Here is a 22,825-nt window from a genome sequence, read left to right as displayed (position 1 = left end):
GAGTCGCTCGTAAGCTTCACTGGAAACAAACCTCTGCTCATCGCTCATGGAAGCAAACTGAGCTTCTGAGCAAACTGTCAGCTGATTTTAGGGCCATCCAGTGCGCAGGCTTGGGGAAGGAGATAATAGCTGGTTACTGAGTTAACAAAGAGACCACCTCTGCACTCAACAAAAGTGCTGTGACCTATGCAGGGTTGTTGGGGGTTGGGTAGATGCCCCGGGCTGGCAGTATCACCTAATGGCGATACTCTAGCATGGAATGCCTTCTGGCAAGAGTTCAAAGCCCAGGGGAATGTCGTCCACTGGTGAGAGACCAAGGGGCCGCGTTACAGCGGGGGTATCAGAGGCAGTGTCACCGAGCCGCGAGCGTGGGGAGGAGTAGCTGGGCCCACCCTACTCCACCTAGTTCCAACCTAGGGCCCTTCAAAACAGGGTACCCTGGCACGGGGCTCAGGTCCAAATACCCCCAAGCATGTTCCTTAGGTTGCTGCCTACCCTTATCCCAGTCCCTCTGGTGTTGTCTCCAGGGTTGGACGTGGGGTCCCTCTTGCGTCCCTTCCGCTCTATCTCCAGCGGATCCTCGGTTGGCAACAGTGAGTCGCCCCCTTCGGTTCCCATGGACGACTGGCTTCCCGCGGTGCAGCTAGGAGGCGGCAGGAGGCTGCTGTCCACGAGTGCTCTGCTGGGTCAGCCCAGACTGAACTGAGCTGCTCCCTTCAGAACGCTCCCTCCACTGGGGCATGCCAGCTGAGGCGAAGGGCCGTGGCCTCTTGGGCCCCAAACCGCTCTTTAACCCTTGCTTCGCCAGCGTGGGGTTGGCACACCTGTCACAGGGGTGCGGGCTGGAAATGTTGCGTTTCTTGACACCATGAAGACGATCTTATATTTTAAGGGAGGGGAACAGCCTCCCTGCCTGTGTTGCTGTAACACCCCGGAGATTAGTCGAACAACGGGCTGGACTTCCCACCAGGCGCGCGGACGGCTCCTTTCAGGCATTCTTCTCAGCCTGGACACCGATGCCAGCTTGGGAGCTGCCCCGGCGTAGTTTACCGACAGCGTCACGTCTCAGAAGCGAGGCTCCCATGCTCGGGGTCACAGCACTGCCGGGAAAGGGTCAGGGGAAAGCGGAAGGCACTTCTAAGTGGCAGTGGAAAAGTCAGGCAGGGTATTCACAGCAGGTTCAGCAAAACCCTTTATCACGGCACCAAACCGAACCGCCGGAGCTACCTCCCTTGGCAGTGTCCCGGTAACCCAAAGGGACGCTGGCAGCGATGCTAGCAAGCTGGAGATGAGAATGGAGCCTGGAGACTCGCTGAGACGCAACGCTGCGTCTGTGTCCTCCATGCTCTAAAAGGGGCTGGGGCTCCCCTTCTGCTGGCGTGCTCTCGAGAGCAAACACGTGCAGTGACCCATAGGACTCACCCAGCCCTGGCAGGCCCCAAGAGCAGCAACGCTTCCTCTATCTGTTCTACGCAAGCGGGTCCCACTGAGACAGCAGTCTCCGTGCGAGCCACGTCCCTGGCTGACCGTGGGTGGGGGCTGGGTTTAATAACAACGAGGAGGAGGGGGCCACCAAGGAACGGGCCCATCGCGGCTGTCTCTGGTGCAGGCGCCTGTGTGCGTCTATGAAAGAACCCCACGGTGCAAGAGATGGAGCACTTGGGGAAGTCAAAGGAAGCAACAGGGGGAAAGGGGACAAGATGGAAGCGCTGGGAGAAGGGGAATACAGCTCCATCCATTCCAACATGGACACGCTGGAGGACAGGGAGTGCATCTCATTCCGTTCCAAGTGCACAGGGCCCCACTTGACCTCCGCCTTGCGTTCAGCTGGGGCTCATCGAACACGCTGACTCAACACCAGCGATTCTGACTGCCATTTAGCAGCAAGGTTTCCGTGGGCTGACGAGGAGCCCTGTGGCTTCTTACGCACGGCATGAGGATCACAAAGGGGCCGCCCTGCAGCGTAGACATAAAAACCACTGCCAAACATCCCTGGCATCAGCACAGCTGCATCGCATTGCCACGCTGAGCTGAGCCCGGGTGCAAGGCCCAGACGTGCTGCAGCTTGGCCACGTCAGTGTTAAGCAGCAGCAACCTAGTCACCGGTGCTAAGCACAACCTGGGAGTGAGAGGTTGCCATTCCCCTGGGCTACAGAACAGGGGAGAATACTAAGGGATCCCAGCTGAGGAGCTCCAAGCACTACATGAATGTTATCCTTAACTACACCAGGCTCACAGCACCCTGGGAAATGGGCGCTATCCTCACTGTACAGCAGGGGAAACTGAGGCTCCGTGTTAAGGGCCTAGTGAAGGCGGCTACAGGGGAGCCCTACATTGGAAGGGGGTGTTGTTTAGTGCCCAAGTGGGAGACCTTACACTCCAGCCAATCTTTCAGCTGTGTGGTGGGATGTGTGTTTGCTGGGTCCTCCCAACGACACCTGTTCCCCAGGTGCGACCTCCCAGCGCTGGGCGGGAGCCAGCACCTAACTGCCCCTCTGGCCTGACTCATCCAGATGGCAATCAGCCAAACTACAGCTGCTTCCTGTATTAGGGGCAGAGCTAGAGGCTCCACACACCTGCCTGCCCTCTGGCCCTGTGTGAGTTACCTGAAATGCCCTGGCAGGTCAGTATCAAAGCGGAGGATGGAACCCAGAGTCCTGATTCCCAGCCCTGTGCTCTAACCACTAGGCAGGACTCCGGTGGTCAAAATCAGGGTGGCGGGAGGGGAGCGGGCAGGGTCTGAAGGTAGAGTTATGACATGACAAGAGATGCCCCTTTGCTCAGACCCCAGCTGCCTGGCAGCCCCCTTAAAGCATTCTCTGCTCGACATGGGGAGCCAGGGGCATGATGGAGTTTGCCACAGACCCCAAGTTTCATGGAAAGGCCCCAACTCCCATGGGTCTGACCTGACACCTGCAAACCCAGCTGGAAGGGCAACCGAAGGGTCCCCATTTACTGCAGGGCTGGCAACGCTGTACAGCCCTGCCGCTGCATGCTCCCATGGCGACGTCAGCTCAGTGCAAGGTGCAGCACGCGGGGAGGCTGTGACATTGGGCCACAGGGCTTTCACCACTGTCACCTTGCCCTGGAGGGGGGTGACCCTCAGTGGGAGAGATTTCCCCTAGGCCAGGACGGGCCCTGCTTTTTCTGCTTTCCACATCTAAGGGAATGTTCACCTCAGGGGCCTTCAGAGGTGCAATGGCCTCATGTGGGCACACGGGAACTTAAGCCCTAGAGTCTGACGCCTTCAGAGACTCCCCCGAAGGTGCAGTTTCATACCCACTGGTGGGCACGCTGCCCTCTATCCCAGGACTGGCGTGCGCAGGCTGAGGGCATTAAGCAACCCACAACATGGTTTCATTTGACCCAGCGGGAAGAAGGAGAGAAGTTACCTTCTGCGCAAGGAGAGCGGCGTCCTGCAGATGCTCTCCCCTCAGATCCAGTAAGCCAACTGCAAGCGCACCAGTGTGATCACTGATACACAGCAATTCCCCGGGGGCCCCAACCGAGATCAGGGCCCCATTGTGCAAGGCTCTAATGTAGAATTGGATGAGATTCCAGAGAGCTTACAGTCTAAATGTGCTGCCCTCCGTACACGTGCGGCTCTCCTACTGACACCAGAGGCTCTCCCTGCTGAATCAAGCAGCGTGCCACAGGCCAGATCTGCTGTGTGCATCAAAGAAGAAAATCTGGCCCTTGGATAAGACCTCAAAAATCAGGAACAGGGAGAAAATTACTCTGGAACTAGAAACAGGATACAGGCAAGATACGCTTCGTAATGTTTTCCCAAACATTCTAGCTCCCAAACATTAGTGCACGAACCTGATGCTCCCCCCCGCCCCCCCAAAAACCCCAGAGAGGATTCCAGCTTACCATCATAGGAGAGCACATGGCCCTTCTTCCCTTCGTAGATGACATGTCCTTTGGGCAAGGCATCCTCTCTCACCTTCTCTGCTCTGCCGGGGCTGTCTTCTCCGATTAGTCTGGTAATGGTTCCTTTATACAGCACTTCAGCTGGGGTGCCCTTGGAAAGCCACCAAGATCCATATTTAACAGTGCCACAAGCAATTAAGGAAGAAAGCTCTCATCCCCCAGGAACACACTGCTCCAAAAGGGAGGCAGAGCAAAGGAGGGGGAACAGCTGAACTCTGCTTCCTGTCAGGGCCAATAGCGAGAAATCTGCAGCTTAATTATTGATAAGGACACTAACGCTGAGCGGTAAAAGGTACGTGATCTGTGTAAAGTTGCTGGGAAGAGACGGGGCGAGTGCCAGGCAGAGATGACAGGCCTTGCATTCAACGGGTGTAAAGAGATGGAGTGAGCCTGGCTTTCATTAATACAATTACAGAGCAGCTCAGGCTCTTCCACCATTGGGCAAAGCAGGAATGGAAACACCAAACCACGCTGCCCGCTCCATCCGTGCTGCGCTTTTCAAAGTCAACTATCTGGTTGCTTTCCATCCCACTGGATCGAAGGGACAGACACACTTACAGCTCTGCCTTCCCTGGGGACGTCTTAGTCATGGCCAACACGACTTAAGTCTTTTTCTTTCCCTTGGGACTACTGTCATTGCAAATTATTTTCTCCGACTAATATCATGGGCACAACTGGTCATAGAAATGTTGACGTTCAAAAGGGCCACGCAATCAAGCAGTCTGGGCCCAAAATGCCGGACCATTCGTCATTCCATCACACCAGCTTTATAGACTCGAACCGGGGTTACTGGTGGAGCAGAGCAAAGAGTCAGGCCTGTAGCTTTGCTTTTAAATAAAAAGAAGGGAGCAGCTGCTTATGCAAACTCATCCTTCTCCATCGCTTTCTTCAAAACATCCATGGAAACAGCCCAGGCCTGAGATTTGGAAAGGCATTTGGACAACCTATTCGCAGCAGAAGTAATGGAAAGCAGGTGTCCAAAGCCCCAAGGAAGCCTTGAATATCCTCCTTCCACCCTTTTCATCATTCAAGGTTGTTCTGGGTTTGCAAGCTGCTCACAAGAGTTGGTGCAGGAGGGAAACTGACCAGCCTCGTTTCATGATTCAAGCCAGAGCGAGATGCAAGAAACAAACAAACAGCCATAAGGATGAAATGTAAATTAGGAATACAGGGAAGCTTCCTCCCTCTGCTCCTCCACTTGTAAGTGAAATTCACCCCGGGGGCAGAGAGCTGGCACCAGCGACCTTCAAGTCCCACTTAAAGGGCTCAGGTGCCCAGGCCTTGCGCTGGCTCTCTGCACAAAGGGGAAATTTGCTCTGTACGAGTGCTGCCATGGCCAGAGCCAGGGATCTAGCTGCAGCGAATTTATCCCTTTTTTCTGTCTGTGAATTATCTGCCAACAGACTGAGATTTTGACCTCATTTATTTACTTGGAATTATTTGATGAACGTCTCACTGGAACAAATTTCAGCCTTAAGGGGTGCTTGTAAATTATTTACTGGGGTGCAGTTATATCAGTATAAAGGTGCCTTATATTGGTACAACTTATTCCCCTGCGCGTATGGTAATAGCTACACTGATATAAAGCCTCTTTATACTGGTATAACTGAGTCCACACTAAGGAGTGTATTGCTTTATCTATACAACATGTGTATATGTGCGGACAAGTTCTGTTTATACGCTGGCCTCTTTCCTGATTTACCAAGCTGCCATCCTAGTGCCTGCTTTCTTCTGGAGCACACGGGATGGAGTTAGCGTGGTAACAATCCCTCATCGCGGGTGCCCTAGCAGGCTAGCGATCCACGCACTGGGGGGTGGGAGGGGGGGAAGGGAGGGAACCAGAATCGACTTGCATCCTGCTGTTCAAAGCTAAAAATCCAAACAACGACAGTCACACTATCTGAACAGGCCACACTGAATGCTACCCCATGTCTGTACTGCTGTAAGGGGTGAATAAGGAACCTGATTCTAAATGTCAGCACTTCAGCGTGGTGGTGTTTGGAGGTTGCTCCAATACGTCAGGACAGGATGCCCCCCCCACCCCACCCCGAACCCCTCCGTTCAATGGGTCTCTGCTTCTTTGTAAGCAGTCAGACCAGCAGTCACTAAGCTGCTTGCTGCAGAGACTGGATGGGACGTGTCAATGTGCAGGTTTCAATGCCCTGATTGTTTGCTCTGACACAGGCTCACAGAAACGCTCAGCACTGGCTTTCCCAGTCAGTGCCAGGTAAGTTTCCTTCCCGCACCGGACGTGTTTGCAGGGGGTTTGAAAGCGAGCGATGACAGACGGCTTGGGAGCAGACTGTACCCTATTCAAGATCTGTCTTCTGGGTGAGTAATCTGACATCATGTATCAGCCACAGCGCTGGGAGCTGCGACAAGAATCGGGGGCGCTGCGCTTCCCTGTCAGGAGACTGCGCAGGATGCCGTGCCGAGGGGCATCACGGGCACTGCTCAGAGGAGAGGTCAGAGCTCTTTGGCCTGCAGGGTACAGCCGTCAGACACACTGCAAACATGTGACAGCTGCTCCGAGAGCTACTTTACCATTGAATCAAACCCAAGGGGCAGCCTCACTTCCTGCTGCTACTTTATTTTTAAGACGAATACAGGAATTCTAATGTCAGTTAACTAGCTGGCTCTAAAACAGCATTTGATCAGATCATGCCCTGGATCGGACGTCTCTTAGATCTATCGCAGAACCTACTAGCCAGCGCTTTCCCTCCCACCCCCCATAGCTCTTCCAGGGGCAGGGCAGCGTATCTTCCCTTTTTGAAACCACCCAGACAACAGGAAAAAATCTCAGTGCTTATAAGTGGCTTTAAAGAGCTGAATGATGGCCAGATAAAAATCCCCAAGGGAAACAGATTGTTTTTAGGCTTTCCACTCAGCGCTGAGCAATAACTCACGCCGCTGAACTATCCCCCACTTGGCAGCTGCTCTTCTGAAGATGGATGATAAATGATTAAAGGCAGAGTGCCTTCCTGCTGCGCTCAGGACAGCCCTTCGGGCAGGGCCTAGAGAACACCCTGCTACAGCCGTGGAAGGAGACTTACTGCACTGATTCCTCAACTTCATCACCCCACTGGGGGTGAGGGATTGGTCCTGCTGTGAGCAGGGGGCTGGACTAGATGACCTCCTGAGGTCCCTTCCAACCCTGAGATTCTATGATATGATTCTAGGATTCCCTTCAGCTGGCTTGGTCACCCCCCCTCCCCCGGCCCACCCACCAGCTTACTGTTCTTTTCCATTTCCTTGGCCTTCTATACAGCGTGCCAGCAAAATTAAAACCCCAGCTAACCCCTGCCCGAGCCTGGGTTCATGAGCACAACTAGCATGGGTGAAGGGAGTTTCAAATGCAATGTCCCTTTCACCACTGGTGAGGTCTGTTTACTTCTGCTTTTCACCAGTCTTGCCAAACGGAACGAACCTGATCTGGGGCATACTCTTCCGCCACAGATCGCTCCTCCGCCCTGCCCTGCAGCCCTTGCACCCCGAAGCCCCCACCTCTCCTGCTGGCCCACCTGTGCAGGTGGGGAGACAACCTGGGTGGGGCTACGTGCAGATGCTCTGCTAGGAGGCACCAACCCACTCACCCCACCAGGATCTGAACTCAGCTCTGCAGAGGTGATAGGTCAGAGCAGTTACCCACCAGGTCCGCCGGTCTGCCCCAGGGCAATTCAAGGGTTTACACCCTCTTTGCTTAGTCCTCTGAAATGCCTCCTGATGGGTCTGCCGGGAGGGGGTGCTCTGATGTCCCCTCCAAGTAACAACAAATTGCAATCATTTCTATGCACTCCAGGAGAGGGTCTGCTCTGACAGCAACTGTTCCTTCCCGGCCCACGTTACAAACCAGCTGAGATCCCCCCCAAGCCGTTAAGAGAAGAAACCTACGTGCGTGATGGATCCCCGATAGGTAATGGGCGATTCCGACCGAGGCCTGGTGCCGGGGAGCCCCTTGCTGATGCTCCCTCCTGGGGTTGAGCCCAGCGATGCCCCTGTAAGTCACAACAAAGCAAGCGGGATTAGGTTGCTGAGATTTAGCTTGGGGGCTACCTTGAGTTGGTTCCTATTTTATCTGCTTCGGTCTTGAGCCAACCCAGTGAACTTTCTGAATTTGGCTGAATTAATCGGGTGTTTATGAGAGACAAGAAGGTACAGCTAAAACAGAGTTTTCTGCCTTTTTTTTGCACTGCTGAAAGGGGCTTGGATTTAAAAATGAAACGCTCTCTCCGTCTATCCCCAACATGCACTCATGATTTTGGAGAGCGAGGTTCAGAATGTAATCAGTGCCATTTTATTCGCAGCTGCTTTGCTTTCTTCATTAGCAGACTGCCCTTCAAAACGAACCAGGACAAATCCCTTCTCCTCAAAAGCTGGACAGAAGTTTGCGGGCTCAGATTTTTAAAAGGGGCTAGTGATTTCAGGGGCCCAGTGTCCGGCACTTGGAAGACTGGCTCATCTGTCCACTGAAACTCAGGCACTCTTAAGGTGTCTCATGTTGGGTAGCAGAAGCTAACGTGTCGCCAAAACCACGAGTCACTTTTGAAGAGCTTGGCCCGGGTTGATCCCCTTCCACCTCCTGAGCAGCCTCCCCGAGAGGCGCCTGGTTTCCACTGATCATCACAGCTGCCCTGCTATGTGCTTACCCCTCAGGATGGAGCTCTCTTGGGATGTCTGCAGTACCAGACTTTCAGGCTGGCTGGCCTGGCTTCTAGGAGAAAGTTGTTCCTGCTTTACTCCAGGAAAAGGCACTAGAAAACATTAATCATACATGACAACGTTTGCACCGGTCACCACCAGACAGCTCTTGTCCTGAATTGCTCTCTTGCCTTTTTTATTTTGCTTACTCTTTAATTTTGTCTTGCTTTATATTCACAATTGCTGAAAGAGACAGGTCTTAAATAACCTAGGTCCCCGTGCAGCTGCTGCTGCTTCTGAGTAGCAGATTACACAACTCCAGAGGATAAAGGAAAACTCAAATTGCCTGTATCCCCTCTGCAAGGGCATTGTTCAAGGTCTCCTAGCGGGCAAGACAGCAGGGGTTCCTGAAATCCACTCCTGCATGGCGCTGCACCCCCAGCCCTGCAGCAGGACCAGAGTCAAACACACAGACTGGGGCTGGATTTAATGCCATGACTGCGTTTGTAAATGGGCTGAATAATTTTAAATCCATTGATAACTGTAGCTATGCAAACTCAGAGAAGAGTTCTCAGATCCCGGCTACAGGACTTCAGTGGATCACCCAGAAATTTCCCACCCTTTGCATAGCACTGGGCAATTGGAACTATGTGGACTGAAAGCGCAGCTGCCTTCCTGTTGACCACTGCCACAGGTGGGAGGCTGGAGCTGATGGACTAATTGTCCGACCTGCTATGGTCAGCCTGATGTTCTTAAGAGCTGAGGGACAATAACCCATCTCCTGAAACACACAGTTCAGAGCAGCCAGGAAACAACCCTGGAGGGTGACAAGCCGACTGCAGAATCCGCTCAAGAGGAAGAGAGCTGGGAATAGCCTCTACTGCTGTGCAGGCCCACGGAGCACACTCCCTGCTGGTTTAGCCCATGGCCTTCTCCGCTCTCTGCAGTGCTGGCCCAGGCCTCCTCCCTTAGGACTTTACTCTCTGGCTCTTACGAGATGTTTCCAAATCTGCAAACTGAACATTTTCCTCTCTCGCTTCAGACCATTTACTGTTTATCCCACCAGCTGTGGCGAATGTCAATAAGTTTCCTTCCATCAATCACAGTTAGCTGGAAAGTATTTTTAGGCCGGGATCACGTCCCTGACCGAGTCTTCTATTTTCCTAGACTGTAGGAATTTTGCTCCCTCTGCCTCTCCTCTTATGCTCGGTTAATCCTTTTAGCGGTTTTGATCCCCTTTGTATTTGCTCTTTTACTATAGTTCTTCCTTTAACGGTGGGGGCCAATATGGCACAGACTACCCCATGTGCAATTCCCCCAGGACCAAGCAGAGTAGCATCACTCCACCCCAGATTGGCGTCTCTCTCTCTCTCTGTAAGACTTACAGACGCACACAGGGAGATTCTGTTGGCTTTTCCCCAGCAGCCTGGCACTAGGTGTTTGTGTGTCGTTCGTTGATCCCTTTCTCGAAGGTGGTTTTTGTACACAGCCATTCCCTGGGATATATCTGAGCTGTTCATGTCCTCCCTCGGTGCATAGCTATCAGTGACTCATCTCACACCAAGCAGGCTCTCTCCTTGTGTGTGTTACACACCCTCCTAGCTAACTCCATCATGGTTGAGTTCACTTTTCTCTTGATTGATCAAAATATATCAAACCTCATGAATGCCTGTGACAGACCCCCACCCCCAACCAGTGCTCCTCACTTTGGGGCCTTGTTATTCCTCGTCATCAATTAATTCTTAACCCATCTATTTTTAATCTAGTTTGGGTATTTATTCAGGCTCTTTACAGGTTTCTCATGCTAGACAATGCTGGTTGTGTGACAAAGTGGGGGATTTTCTCGTTTTTTCCAATGGTTTGCATGCAGACGGGGTGGGATGCCATTTCCCTGGGTGTTACTGGTTTAAGGAGGTGATGGGAGAAGGAGTTTGTCGTTACAGAAGATGACAATGGACAAAGGCGGGGTTTGGGTCCGGTGATATCAGATGCCCAGCTGGGAAGCAGGGGGGCTCTGGGCTGGAGAGAGGGAGCAGGCAGAGCCCACCTGGATGCAGGGGAGACTTGGATGTGCTGTGCTGAGGGAGGCCAGGCCTGAGGGTTTCCTGTGCTGTGTTCAAACGCTCAATAAACCCTCCTGTTTTACGCTGGCTGAATGTCACTCCAGCCTAGAGAACAGGGTTGCATTATTCCCTCTGGGAGCGGAGGCCCTGGGGGTCCAGAGCGAGTGGACTCCCTGAGAGGGTCCACGGCGAGAAACAGGTGTGCTAAGGCTCAGAGAGGAGCGTCTCCAGGAAGGGGAGGGGCTTAACCCCCGAGAGAGAGTGAACCCCAAAAAGGGCTGTCTCACTGAAGGGGTTTTCCCCCCACAGACTTCATGGGGCCAAGAGTGGGCATGACCTGAGAGTCCATGACAGGTTGCCATTAAAAAGCAAGCATTTATCCGATCGCAGTCTTGATTGCTACACATTGCACTATCTTCCCATTCCTGGAACGTAACACCGATGTGAGGGAGGCAATGCAGTACCATAGGTTCCTTTCCAATGGTAACTGCTTGTTGGGGTTGACCATCTTCTTGAAATCCATGCATGGAAACGCTGGTTTCTCCTTATGGGCCCTGATCCTGGAATCAGACCCGCAGGGATTCGAGCTACAATGATCCCCAAAAGCAGCTCTCTCCCCACTTGGAAAATGGAATAGCATCACCACCATCTCTCATTGCAGTTTGCAAGTGCAGAGTCTTGAGAATTACAAATATCCCTGCTGCTGAGTGATGCCGGGTTGGCAGCACTGGACCAGAATCCTCTGTACTCAGAGCCATTACAGAAGAGGCAGTGACAAGGTATGCTTCCCTTGTATCTGCTCCACCAATATGTCTCCGCCTTGATGCCAGAGAAACCATTGAGAGGGGATTCACTCAAGCCTCTCCTGAGATCGCCAACGAGGAAGCCAAGTGTGTCAGCAGATTTTGTAGACAACTGCGCACTAGGATGCGAGAGGAGACCACCGTGCAATTTCCCATAGGCCACCAGACAGGAATTTCATAGTCATTGCTGCCTGGGTGAACCCAGTGAACTTGCAAAGCTCTGCATCCTCCCTTTGTGTCATTCAGCTCGCTGGGTGGCCCTGGTGGGTGGGTGGGTGTGGGTGTGCTCAACTCAAGGCTAACAGCAGCTCAACAGGGACAGCTCTGACCATTCAACAAAAAAGCCAGGAGTGAACCAAGGGTCAGAGGCACACAAATAGTGAGTCAACAGCTTACCCAGTTTCTTAGGATCCATAGTCAGTGGCAGGCCCATGGTGATGGAGCCAACGGGAACTTTTGCATGCTCAGAGCTGTACGGAGTATGGAGCTGAATGGGCACCCCCTAAAACACAAGAGAAAAAGGTCACTGACAGTGTGGGATGCTCTGCTAAGACACTTCCTGAAGGGGGCAGTCACCAAGGAGAGGAAGCTCAGGGGAAAAGGCCTCCACTGAATGATTACAAAGCCCTGCGCCCAGGAATCAAAAGGGGGACCTGGCAGGAAGCTGCTCTCAACAACGCTTGGAAGGATTTTTATTTGGTAAATGTCGATTTCACTGCACACACAAACGGAAGAAAAAAATGTTTCCATTGCTAATCGGACCAATTCACAGAGAGGCAAAGAAAAATGCTGCTTGAGAACTTACTAGAGTTTGATTTAAGGATATTTACTTGGTATCTAGTGACAGGTGATGCTAACAATGGTGTTTTAACGGTCACAAAGCTTTACCTTTTTGAGTCTCAGTGTCCGCTGTCATTAAATAACTGTCTGCTCCCTACGTAATTAAACTGCAACTGTGAACATGTAAAATCGACAAAAACTGAAAACAATGCTTAAAAATAAACATTGATATTATCCATCAAAATTATAAAAACAACAACAATCTAATTCTGCCAAGCCTGTTCTTTGCCAACAGAGAGGTCTCTTTCCACGAATACTTGGGAGTACCATGGCACCGGGATAGCATCTTACCTGGGAAATGGAGCCGATGGGCCGCTCCAGAACAGATGGGTGTTTGGTGGAAGAGATGAGAGGGGGAGGATTGGAGATGTTGGACAATCTTTGTAGCCCAGACCGAGAGCTCTCATGCAAAGTTAATGGGATTGGGTGCGCTATTGACAAAACATAAACGTTATTATGGACTGATGGTTATTTGCATCAGAGACACAGAGACCAGGGGACACCGAACGGGGACAGAGACAGAGACCAGGTACAGAGATTCTGTAGGTTGACTGGTGGTTGTAACTGTAGCTTTTTTGGCACTGCAGCCATTAATCCTGTCCATCTCCCATTGCATTCTGGGATCTGCTGTTTCCACACACGGCATCTCTGTATTATAGATGGGATTGGCTACTCCACGCTAGGCAAATCAGATGGGATTGCTAGGCTCCTGGCATGCCGCCTTTGAATGGCAAACTTTCAGCAGCTCTCCCCATCAGGAAGAAAACGTCTGCATGAATTTACTAAATGAGGTGACTTGAGACAAGAACCATGGGACCTTTTAGGCCACGCACCCCCAGTGGCTAAACCAAACTGGCTCCCCCTAGTGGGTGCAGACCCCTGAAGAAGAACGCAAGCCTGTACTCACCTGGCAGGTTATACTGAAACACATGTGGCTCAGTGTGTGGGGAGGTTTTGATCACATCCCTAGAAGACACTTGGTACGGCAGCACGGGGGGCCAGCATGACGTGGCAGTCTGCTCTCCGCTTAACTTCTGTCCTTCTGCAAGGGACGAGAAAGGCACTGGTTTTTCTGCAAGGAGAAAGAGAACTGATCAGCTTGCCACACACATGAACTCACACACACACACACAGCATTGCAAATCAACAAGATCTTACAGAGACCTGCAAAGGGAAACAACAAATGGGGCTCCTTTCTTTTGGTTAGGGCTTGCCTGCACGGTGAGTTACAGCAAGACAAGTCTGGGTGTGACTCTGCAGTGCACCTGCTGGCTGCCACCAACTCATCCTGTGGACGCCGCTAGCACACAGTGAATGCCCCAGAGTGCAGCTTAGCAGAAGTACACCATGCTACGTTCCAAGGCTTTCGTTGCCCAATGAAACCCTACCGCAGGGTAAGTCCGAGGGTCGGAGTGTCTCAGCCCAGCTTGCTGCGCAGTAACTCGCTGTGTAGACAAACCCATAGGGCGCATGAAGAAGGCCTGAAAAGTGCCCAAGTCATTTCTGAAAACGGGACCTAGATACTTCTGGAAATTTTACCTTAAGGCTCCACTTCAACAAAGCATATAAGCATGTGCTTAATTTTAAGCATCCGAGTGTTCAAAAAAGAGTTATCTAGCCAAGATTCTGCACTACGCTGTGTAAAAGGAAGGCGCTTTAGCAGTACCAGACCTCACTACAGCTCTGACTCTGCTAGTAAAGCTTTGCAGACAAGTGGGATGAGATGCATGGCTAGCAAAGGGCCCATTCGTAGGAATAATACAGAAAAGGCTCATTAACACTTGGAGCGCTCAGGAGCTGGGAGACTTAATCCTGTGCCCCTCCCACGGTGATGAAAAGAATCCAGCAGCAGCAAGCCTACGTACCTATCCAAGCCAGAGACTCTTGGGGAATGTTTGCACTGCAAGGGTAGGTGGGACTGATAGCTCTGGGTACGCATACCTGTGCTGGCTTTAATTGAGCTAGCGTGGGTAACCATAGCAGTGAAGACGTGGCAGCCTGGGCTTTAGAGCGAGCTACAAGCCTGCCAGGACTCACACTGCAAGCATGCACCAGGGTCCGTGCTGCTGTCTTCACTGCTCCTTACCCACGCTGTCTGGATTAAGGCCAGCATGGGTACGACCACCCACACTACAGTTACACCTTAAACTGGAGTGTAGACGTACCCTCAGATTCCAGAGGGGGTGGTGTAAGGGGCTAAGCCTCAGGGTCAAAACACCCAGACCCCCCATTTCACATCTCAAACGGATCAATTCACCCTTCCAGGGCATCTGAATTGGAGCACCCCACGCTAGTCACTGTGAGGATCTTTGGGGAAATCCTTGAAAACAAAGTCCCGGTCACGTTCTCCATGTGGACATCGAAGATCCCATGGCACTTCCCACCAGAGGAGGGCATTTGTCCTGAGACACAAGCTCTCCTCCATTCCCACTGCCGTGTGGTGCGCTGCGCACCAGCTGACTGCTGTGCTCTACGCCAGAGGCAGCTGCCTGGCACGGGTGGCATCCGTGTATCGTACAGCTGGGCGAAGATGCTCTGTAATCCCAAGATACTATTGGCCAAGCGCACGTGCACCTGGAGGCAGCATGGAAATCTTGGAAAAGTGGTTCCTCCTCCCCTGGGAGCTGTTCCCGCACACATGCCGCTGTGAAATCTAGGAGATGTGGCCAGTTGATTATTGACCCCACATTAAAGGTAACGATAACTCAGCCAGCTTTTGATAAAATAGCACTGATCCTGGGAAGAGCTCCTATGGCCATTTGTCAAGTCCCTGAAACCAGAGCTGAGAAGTCAGCGTTTATATCATCCATCACCCAAATTAATGCTTTTGGCTTCCAATCTCCAGAAAGGCCAAGTGAAATGAGCGTCTAAACCAACAGAAAACACATTGCTGGCTTTAAAACTGCCCCGAGATAGCCAAAAATAGGCGTGATGGCCACTCGGCGATGAGGGAAAGGATCCATCTGTCTGAGAGCATGCTCCAAATGGACAGGCCGCGACCCCCCAGCCCCACACCAGAGCAGCACTGTCAAAGCACCTTAGGAGGAGATACTAAACTGGCCGGGCTCCAGATAGATACAGCCCCAGCCAAAGGTCTGCAAGGGGCAGCCAACGCCTTGGCCAGGATGTGATGCTCGTGTCCAAGACAGTGCTTTGAAGCGGCTCCAGGATGGTGCGAAACTTGTCTGTCTCTGGAGAAGTTGCAACAGTTCACGCTCTCTTATCAGGCAGAGCCGTGCCAATCTGATCACAGCTTTGGGGGGAGTAGGAACAGCTGCTCTTGCTGCAAGACCAGCCCTCTGCTAGGATCACTCCACTTCTTCTGCAGCAGCACAATGAATGTACCCGGGGCCTGGTCTTCACAGCAATTCAGAGTCCAGATGGATGCCTGGTGCACGGTCACTTTAACAGGACATTCAAAGGAGGCTCCCGATTTTCTTACCATAAAAGGAGAGAGGAGGGATGCTCCCCTCCTCCCACCCCTTTCACTGCTTTGCCCTGACCGACTGGCTCCCTTGCTGCCTTCCAAACCTGCTGCTGGTGCCTCTCCCATATCTCCAGTTCAGAGCCAGGCTTGAGCCACTGGGTGAAATGCTAGCGCCATCCAAGTCAACGGCAAAAGTCCCTCTGGCTTCAAAGGGGCACAGATTCCACCCCTCTGCTCAGCTGTGTCTGTATGCGAGCCAGCCCGAACGCCAGAGGGAGCGGGGCCCTGACCCAGGGCCAATCATTTACTGAATGTTGATGGGAATGCCATGCAGTTCTCCAGCTCCCACTGCTATCTTGGATGCGTGACCGCTTCAAAACTCCGTCCCCGGGCACACGGGATATTGAGGGCGCAGTACGGCGAGCGAACCCCTGGGAGTCGAGACCTGCCATCTCCTCCTCCAGTGGCCTGGGCAATCTCCTTTCACCTCTCTGCCTAAGCTTCCCTATCTGTGCACCGGGAGATAATACGCAAGCACGGTGCAATTAGCTGAACTAATCGCTGCAGCAAGCTTGGAGGATTCAAGGCGCTAGGTGCGTGTCACCAGCAGCGTGTCACCAGCAGCGCGGGCACAGCACCCTAAGCCAGGTGCTTTGCAGACAGCAGAGCTGCGTCAACCTGCATCCATGTCAGATCTGGATGTTAACAAAGGAGCCATCAGGTTGCAGAGTTTAAAGGTTATTCTGAAACCTGACCTTTCACATCCTGGTCTACCCACTTCCACCTGGCATGGTGAGCCTCCCTCTTTCCTCGCTGCTCTCGGGCCCTGAAACCAGAGCTGAAAATCAGCTGGGGCAAAAGCTGGTGGGAAGATGAACCAAGCATCCCAGCGCAGTGGGAGCCCATAGAGGAACAATCCGTTGGGCTTCCAGGCTAGAAGGAGCTGTCGTAAGTGCTGGTTCTGCCATGAGACTCGACAGGAAGCTGAGCTGAGCGAGACGGGCTGCGCTGTATAGCGATGTGTAACAGCAAAAGCGTAGCCCTGATCACTTGCACTGGAGTGTAACTGAGTCTGCGTAATGAACATACGAAAGTGAGAGTGGAGAAGGCAGGAGAGGACAAGCTGGAGAATCTGCACCAGACAGGTATCAATCACGTGACTTACTGGAGTATCAAATTCCTTCAAGGTGAACAGCTATCTTCCTTACATTCAGATTGTTTTATTGTGCTGTGGCCAGTCTGTATGGCTATGCATGCTGTTATTTATTATCATGCAGAAAGCCAGCTGGCTGAGCAGCAGCAATCAGCTCTCCTAGGAAGTAACTCATTTTGCAACACTACTCTGTCTAACCTTTGGGCCAGCACACCACATATCAGCTTTGGGAAACCTTGGCTGACAGAAGTTGAACTAGCGTAGCTGCTCTTGTGACCCAACTTTTCCGCAACAACGGAGATCAAATTCCAACAAATTCAAGCTAATTGGTGTATTTTTTTCCTCCTTTCTCTTGCATGAGTGTGTGAAATTCTATGGCTGCAAACAAAATTCTTCTGTCTGGCTGCAGACCCAATATGGTGCTTACATCCCCAATGCCTAGATTTGCTACCTTATAGGTGGCGTCCTCTGGGACAAAGGCACTGAAAGTCACGATGTTCGCACCACCATGCCACAAAGCTGCAGCCATACATGGCAATGGCACGTCAGCCCATCCAACGCACCGTCAGCCCACAAAAATGACCACGGAGAGCAACCTTCCCCCCGCCCCCAACAACCTCAAATATCACCTGCCAAGGGGATTCTCTCTCTAAGGATCTGAGGCAAACCATTTCCTGTGAGTAACAGTCATCAATTCTGTCATAACCTGCACGATATGGGGACTGCTGTTGCCCACTCAGGGCAGGGCTAAGCACACCACACTCACTAGCCGGGGAAACCCCAGTGAGGTACTGGCTTGGCAGCATTGGATAGATGGGATCTCGGCTGCTGAAATGTTGAGGTGATTGCAATGGTCTCTTCCTCTAGTGGCTGGGGGTCTGGGAAGAAGGTACGAGCACAGGCACCCCTGGGGGGGGGAGTGGGGGGGTGGAGAGAAGGGCATGCGTTTGGTTAGCTGACGGCCACAGCGCCTGTTACTGTACCATCACAACTTACAGACCCTCCCCTGTGGGGTGCCGAACCGCCTCCGTTTTAACTGCACTTATCACGTCGCAGGTTCCGGCCAGCCTCAAAACTGACCACGCCCAAACCCTCTCATCAAGGTGCACAGGTTTAAAGAGCACATGCCAGGCCAACGTACGGACTTCCGACGGGAACCAGCTTTGAAATTACAAACAGCATCAGCAAGAGTGCCCAGTTCTCCTTAACCGCGGCCCCCAGGGGACCAATGCTCACGATGTGCTCTGGTGGGAAGCTCTGAATCCTTCGTTAGCGCTATCCCGAGGGGACGGCATTGAGAACCTTTACAGGAAGCTTTATGCGAGTCACAGCAGGAGTATTGATTTTTAAATGAAAGAATGGCCCCCGCCGAGCATTAAAAGCATTCTTTATAAGGAGCAAACAAGGTAGAAAAGAGCGACTGAAACCAGTGCCCTGGCGCGCCTCCAGGTCCTCTACTCTCCGAAAGGCAAACAAAGGCAGCCTTCCCATCCTCAGCGTTCGACGTTCTACCAGGATTTGCTGCAGGTTCAATGAGACACGATGCACTTCCTAATGAACACGGCCAATTAGCCATGCCAACATGATTCCGCTCCGCCACGCTATCAGCCTTTAAAGCTAGCTTCCACCTGCAATAGGACCCCTGTCCCCGCTCTGTGAAATCACACGCAGGCGCATCTTACCTTCTTTGTCACCCACAGCTGGACTCCTGCTCTTTCCCCTGGGGCTACTGCTTGGCTGCTGCTCCTGCTCAGTGGGCTGCTGCTGCGGCTGCTTGCTCTGGGCTACGTCATCCCGGGCAGATTCATGGGCTTTAGTAATCTGCTGCTGGTAGAGGGCCAAGGCGTGGTGAGGCACCTGAGGCTTCATGCTTCCGCTCTGTAACGTCCCGTCTGGGAATCCCTCAGAAATCTGCAGTGGGAGCAGAAAGAATGGGATGGGAGAAGCAGGACATATTGTCCCAGCTGCCGTTAACTTCCACAGCGGAGTCTGCAAGGAGGTTTAACTCCAAAAACTTGGCTCCTTTCTGGGGAGCTTTTCTCCCACCTCTGCAGACGCTCCGCTCAGCTCCCCAGGCGGGGCTCCCAGAGATTCGAACCAAGCCACTGCCCTTCCTACCACCGGCAGTAAACAAGAGAGAGTGAGGCAGCATGTTTATCTTTTGCCACAAGGCTAGCGTCCTGTTTGGGAAATGTTACAGGGGAACCTCTGATTTGGCTTGTTTAAGGCATGTAATCGCTAGCCCAGGACTGGCAGCTTAGAAGTGGTTTCAATACTATGCACCGATCTCAAGTCATGGCACAGAGATGTCTGAAAGGACGATGTGAAATTTTTGTTTGTAACGCCCTCTTTGGATCACCAAAGTACAATGGGATTTTGGCCATGTCCCACTCTGCAAACATTGCTCCTTGGCCACTGTTTTGAGTCTGGTGAAGAATAACTAGGCTGCTTTTTGTTTTTACTTCATTGTGAGGGCACCAGCAACAATGATCAGCATGGAGAATGCACCTTCTTGTGGGGGGCTGCTGCTGAATAGCTAAGCAGGGGGAGCACAGAGAAGATTTTGGGGGGACCAGCCAAAACGTCACCTCTCTATCTCTTGTGTTGGGTGAATTTACTGATTTCAGTGACCCCAGTGGAATTCCAGAGTAGCTCGTCAACAGAGTTGCTCTGGACTTGATGGTGTAACTGACATCACAATCTGGTCCTTAACATTCTGAGATAAAGGAAAACACTGGGCTGTGAAAGGTGTGTATGGCTGGGCTTTCTCCCGCGCCCGCTCCAACTAATGAAGGAAATGGCTGTACAGCAATGACAAGGTTTCTTATAAAGAAACTCATGATACAATTGAACATCTCTGGGGGAACTTTCTCAGAAATCAGGAAGGAGTTGTCTATAGAGAACCCGGTGAGAGCATGCCACATGGCTCCCAAATGCCCTTCGCACAGCACGCATAGAGAACCGTGCCCGACACCCCAGTGCTATCACCCACCCATGGAGAAACACACCTGGCCCATGCAGGAGCACAATCAAGCCCAGATGCCCACTCCCAAACTCATTCACTCACACCCGTTCCCGGGGCAAACAGATCGGAAACCCGCACTGTCCTCCTCAACAGATGCCCATATGAGAACACGCAGGCACGCACGCACATAGAGGCAGGAACCCATGGCCACGCGTGCACACCCATGCAGGCGGGAACCCATGGCCACGCGTGCACACCCATGCAGGCGGGAACCCATGGCCACGCGTGCACAAGGCAAACTTTTGCTTGGTGCCCTCAGTCCGAGGGTTTTAAAAACCCCACGGGATGCAGAACTTGGAGGGGAACGAGCCACTTTCCTGGGACCAGGTGACGAGGGGTCTTCCGTCCGGTACTTACAATGGGGGGGATAGCAGCAGCTCTCTGCTTCAACTGCTTCAGGTCCAACGGTTTCTGAGGTGAAGAGTTCAGCCTGGCATCGGTGGCCGCGTTGAGGAGGCTGGGCCTCGGAGACAGCAGCCTGCACACAGACACAGGTCATAAGGAGCCACGTACTTCTCACCCCCACGAGCGAGGACGCACCGGTGCCCGCACAGCCTGTGCTGGGAGGAGGCGCGGGGCGGGGAATCTTTTCGTGATGACTCTAGAGGTCATCGTCCTCACCAGCCCACCGAGAAGAAGCGGGTCACACCGACGCGTGTCGGTCTGTGTGCGCGTCACCCACTGGGGAGCGCACGTTACGGGTCCTCCCTCAGAGCCTGAGCCACAGCGGAGGAGAGTGCTACTGTCCCAGCTGGGGAGCGCTGGCTTTTCAGCTCAAGCTCCAGCAGCTCGTGCTGTTAGCTCTGGAGGTCCCCGGGGCGTCAGCCAGGACAGCAGCGGTCCCTGGTACAATATACTTCGTATATTCCTGGTTAGCGCCTCCCGTACCTCCCAAAGTGTCTCAGTATTGGGCACCTGCAAGGGTCTGCTTGCTGAATAGACCATGCTTCAAGGAGCCACTGCTCGCCTTCTTGCATCAGCAAGGAGCAGTATCGACTGGCTTGGTACCTGGAGTTCTTACTCGCTAGACTTTGATCTATAATCAGTGATAAAGTAGCACAAGTCCCGGGCCATCCTAATCTGAAACAGGAAGCACACAGCGGTACGGCTAACTACTACTGCACTGAGAGCACCGGCCAGGATACAGCACCGACCTTTGGAGATAACAGAGCACTGTTATCATGGAGCGCAGCACAGCGCAGCTTGCGACAGCCAGAGCTACTCGGCCATGGAGTGCAGCTGCAGCGGGAAAGGCAGGGCAGGACAGGGAGCTGGGATTACATAGCTACAGAAGAGGAAAAGCAGGCCAATTCCCGCCTGCCTTGCTCAGAAGGGTACGACTCCAGTGGGACCCCTGGCATAAGTCCAAAGAGCAGGATTTGGCTCAATGGGCTTGATTACTCTTTCACGTACCCAAGAGTAAATCAGGAGTAATGCTAATGAAGCCACTGCATTACCCTGGAGTGAGCCCAGGGACAAATCAGGGCCAACACAGGATGCCAGTTAGTTACAAAGTCAGGGTGCTTGGTTCTGATCTCGTACGGGACTCCAGAGGTCACCAGCATGTGTGAAATCTCCAGCCCCGGGCCTGCTTGTGATATCTCTTACAGTGAGACAGCCAAAGTTTGCATCCAAATTCAATACAACTGAGTGGCGTGAGGAACTGAGTGATCTGGCCCAGTCAGACAGGATCTCATCAGGTCCACAGGACAAGCCGGTGCATTCTGAGGGCATTTCCTGTCTGGGCTGGCCACTCTGCGACCAGCTGGCTATCAAGCCAACTCTCTCGGCTACATAATAAGTCACTGGTAAGAGCCAAAAGCAAAGAACAATCCTTGCACAATGTGCTGGGCTGGATGCTCCCTGCCTGAGAGCGAGAGACAATAAAGCTGCCCCCCCACCACTAGGGCATGGTTCCCAAACCTAGCCACTCAGCAGAAGATTTGGCTAGAGCTGCCAGGAAAGATTTATCCCAGGTGTGTGTCTGAGTGGGCTCCCACCTCCTCCCAGTGCCCTCAATCTCCAGATCTTTGGGTCAATCCTTCAGAAGCTGGCTCATCGCCACATTGGTGCACCTGAGCTTCCCTAAGGCTGCTGGGTGGTCCTGGCTGGGTCTGAGTCACATTTGGCCCGGCCTGGCCTCTTCTCCTTCAGGCTCTGCTTCCCTTCTCCGACATGCTGCTGCTCCTCCGGGCTGGGCACCCTGGGAAATCTCAGGGTGTATCTGTGTCTCTGTGAGCATGTGATTACCCAGAGGAGGGGGAGGAAGGGAACAGGAGCGGGGAGGAAGGCAGAGCTCGTGGGGGGGAGGCTGAAATCAGGCTGTCTTCAGTGCAGAACCCCAGAGGGGGGAGGAAACTTTCCCTCGCTTGAGGCTGGCCTCCAGTCGTGCCCTCCAGCCAAACACACTACTTCCCAGCCCCCGCACAGAGCTGCCTTCTTCACCTGGGGAGCTGCTGCCTGTGTTAGCGAATGGCCTGGCCACTGGTTCGTACCCCAGGGTCTATATTCACTGGGCCGGCAGGCTGCATGGGGCGCTGAACCCCTCCATAGCTAGCTGCAGTTCCCCGCGCCAGTGCAATGGAGCAATGCAATGCAGACTCGGCGACAGACCTGCCAGTGGCCTCAGCGGGAGCAGGCTGAGTCCTCACAGCACAGGCCACTGGGGTCGCCCTGTTCTGCGGAGCAGCTGCTAACTTACATGGCTCCCCGGTATTGTTTAGCTCACTCACCGCTTTTTAGCTTCCAAGCCAAACCCTCCTAGCACCCCTGGGGAGTGGGGAAGGCTCACCCCAGAGAGGGGCCGGGACTTGCCGTAGGCAGTCAGAGCTCCTGGCTGCCAGCCTAGTGCTCAGACCACTGGACCAGGCCTCTCTCTGACCCGTCTCTTCTCTCCCCCAACTACCAGCTAGTGAAGCAGTCCAGAGTTTTAAGGTTTACAGC

At 53.0% G+C, this 22,825-nt stretch overlaps 1 protein-coding gene across 50 annotated transcripts in view; it reads right to left on the bottom strand.

The window, feature by feature from the left end:
• The window catches only part of NCOR2 (nuclear receptor corepressor 2), a 397,818-nt gene that overhangs the window by 47,200 nt on the left and 327,793 nt on the right, over positions 1 to 22,825 (bottom strand). For 43 of the 50 annotated variants that reach the window (XM_037879169.2, XM_037879168.2, XM_037879164.2 and 40 more), the window contains 8 exons: positions 20,240 to 20,360; positions 18,540 to 18,768; positions 13,185 to 13,349; positions 12,569 to 12,708; positions 11,834 to 11,939; positions 8,580 to 8,684; positions 7,825 to 7,928; positions 3,874 to 4,024 (listed from right to left, as the gene is read on the bottom strand). In XM_037879169.2, coding sequence (XP_037735097.1) covers positions 3,874 to 4,024; positions 7,825 to 7,928; positions 8,580 to 8,684; positions 11,834 to 11,939; positions 12,569 to 12,708; positions 13,185 to 13,349; positions 18,540 to 18,768; positions 20,240 to 20,360 — 1,121 coding nt within the window. The remainder of the gene's footprint in view (positions 1 to 3,873; positions 4,025 to 7,824; positions 7,929 to 8,579; positions 8,685 to 11,833; positions 11,940 to 12,568; positions 12,709 to 13,184; positions 13,350 to 18,539; positions 18,769 to 20,239; positions 20,361 to 22,825) is intronic. The other 7 variants (XM_043529117.1, XM_043529140.1, XM_043529126.1 and 4 more) reach the window with 2 other exon arrangements.

This window comes from Chelonia mydas, chromosome 15 (assembly GCF_015237465.2).
Source record: "Chelonia mydas isolate rCheMyd1 chromosome 15, rCheMyd1.pri.v2, whole genome shotgun sequence".
NCBI lineage: Eukaryota > Metazoa > Chordata > Testudines > Cheloniidae > Chelonia > Chelonia mydas.
This window is presented reverse-complemented; position numbering and strand designations above follow the sequence as displayed.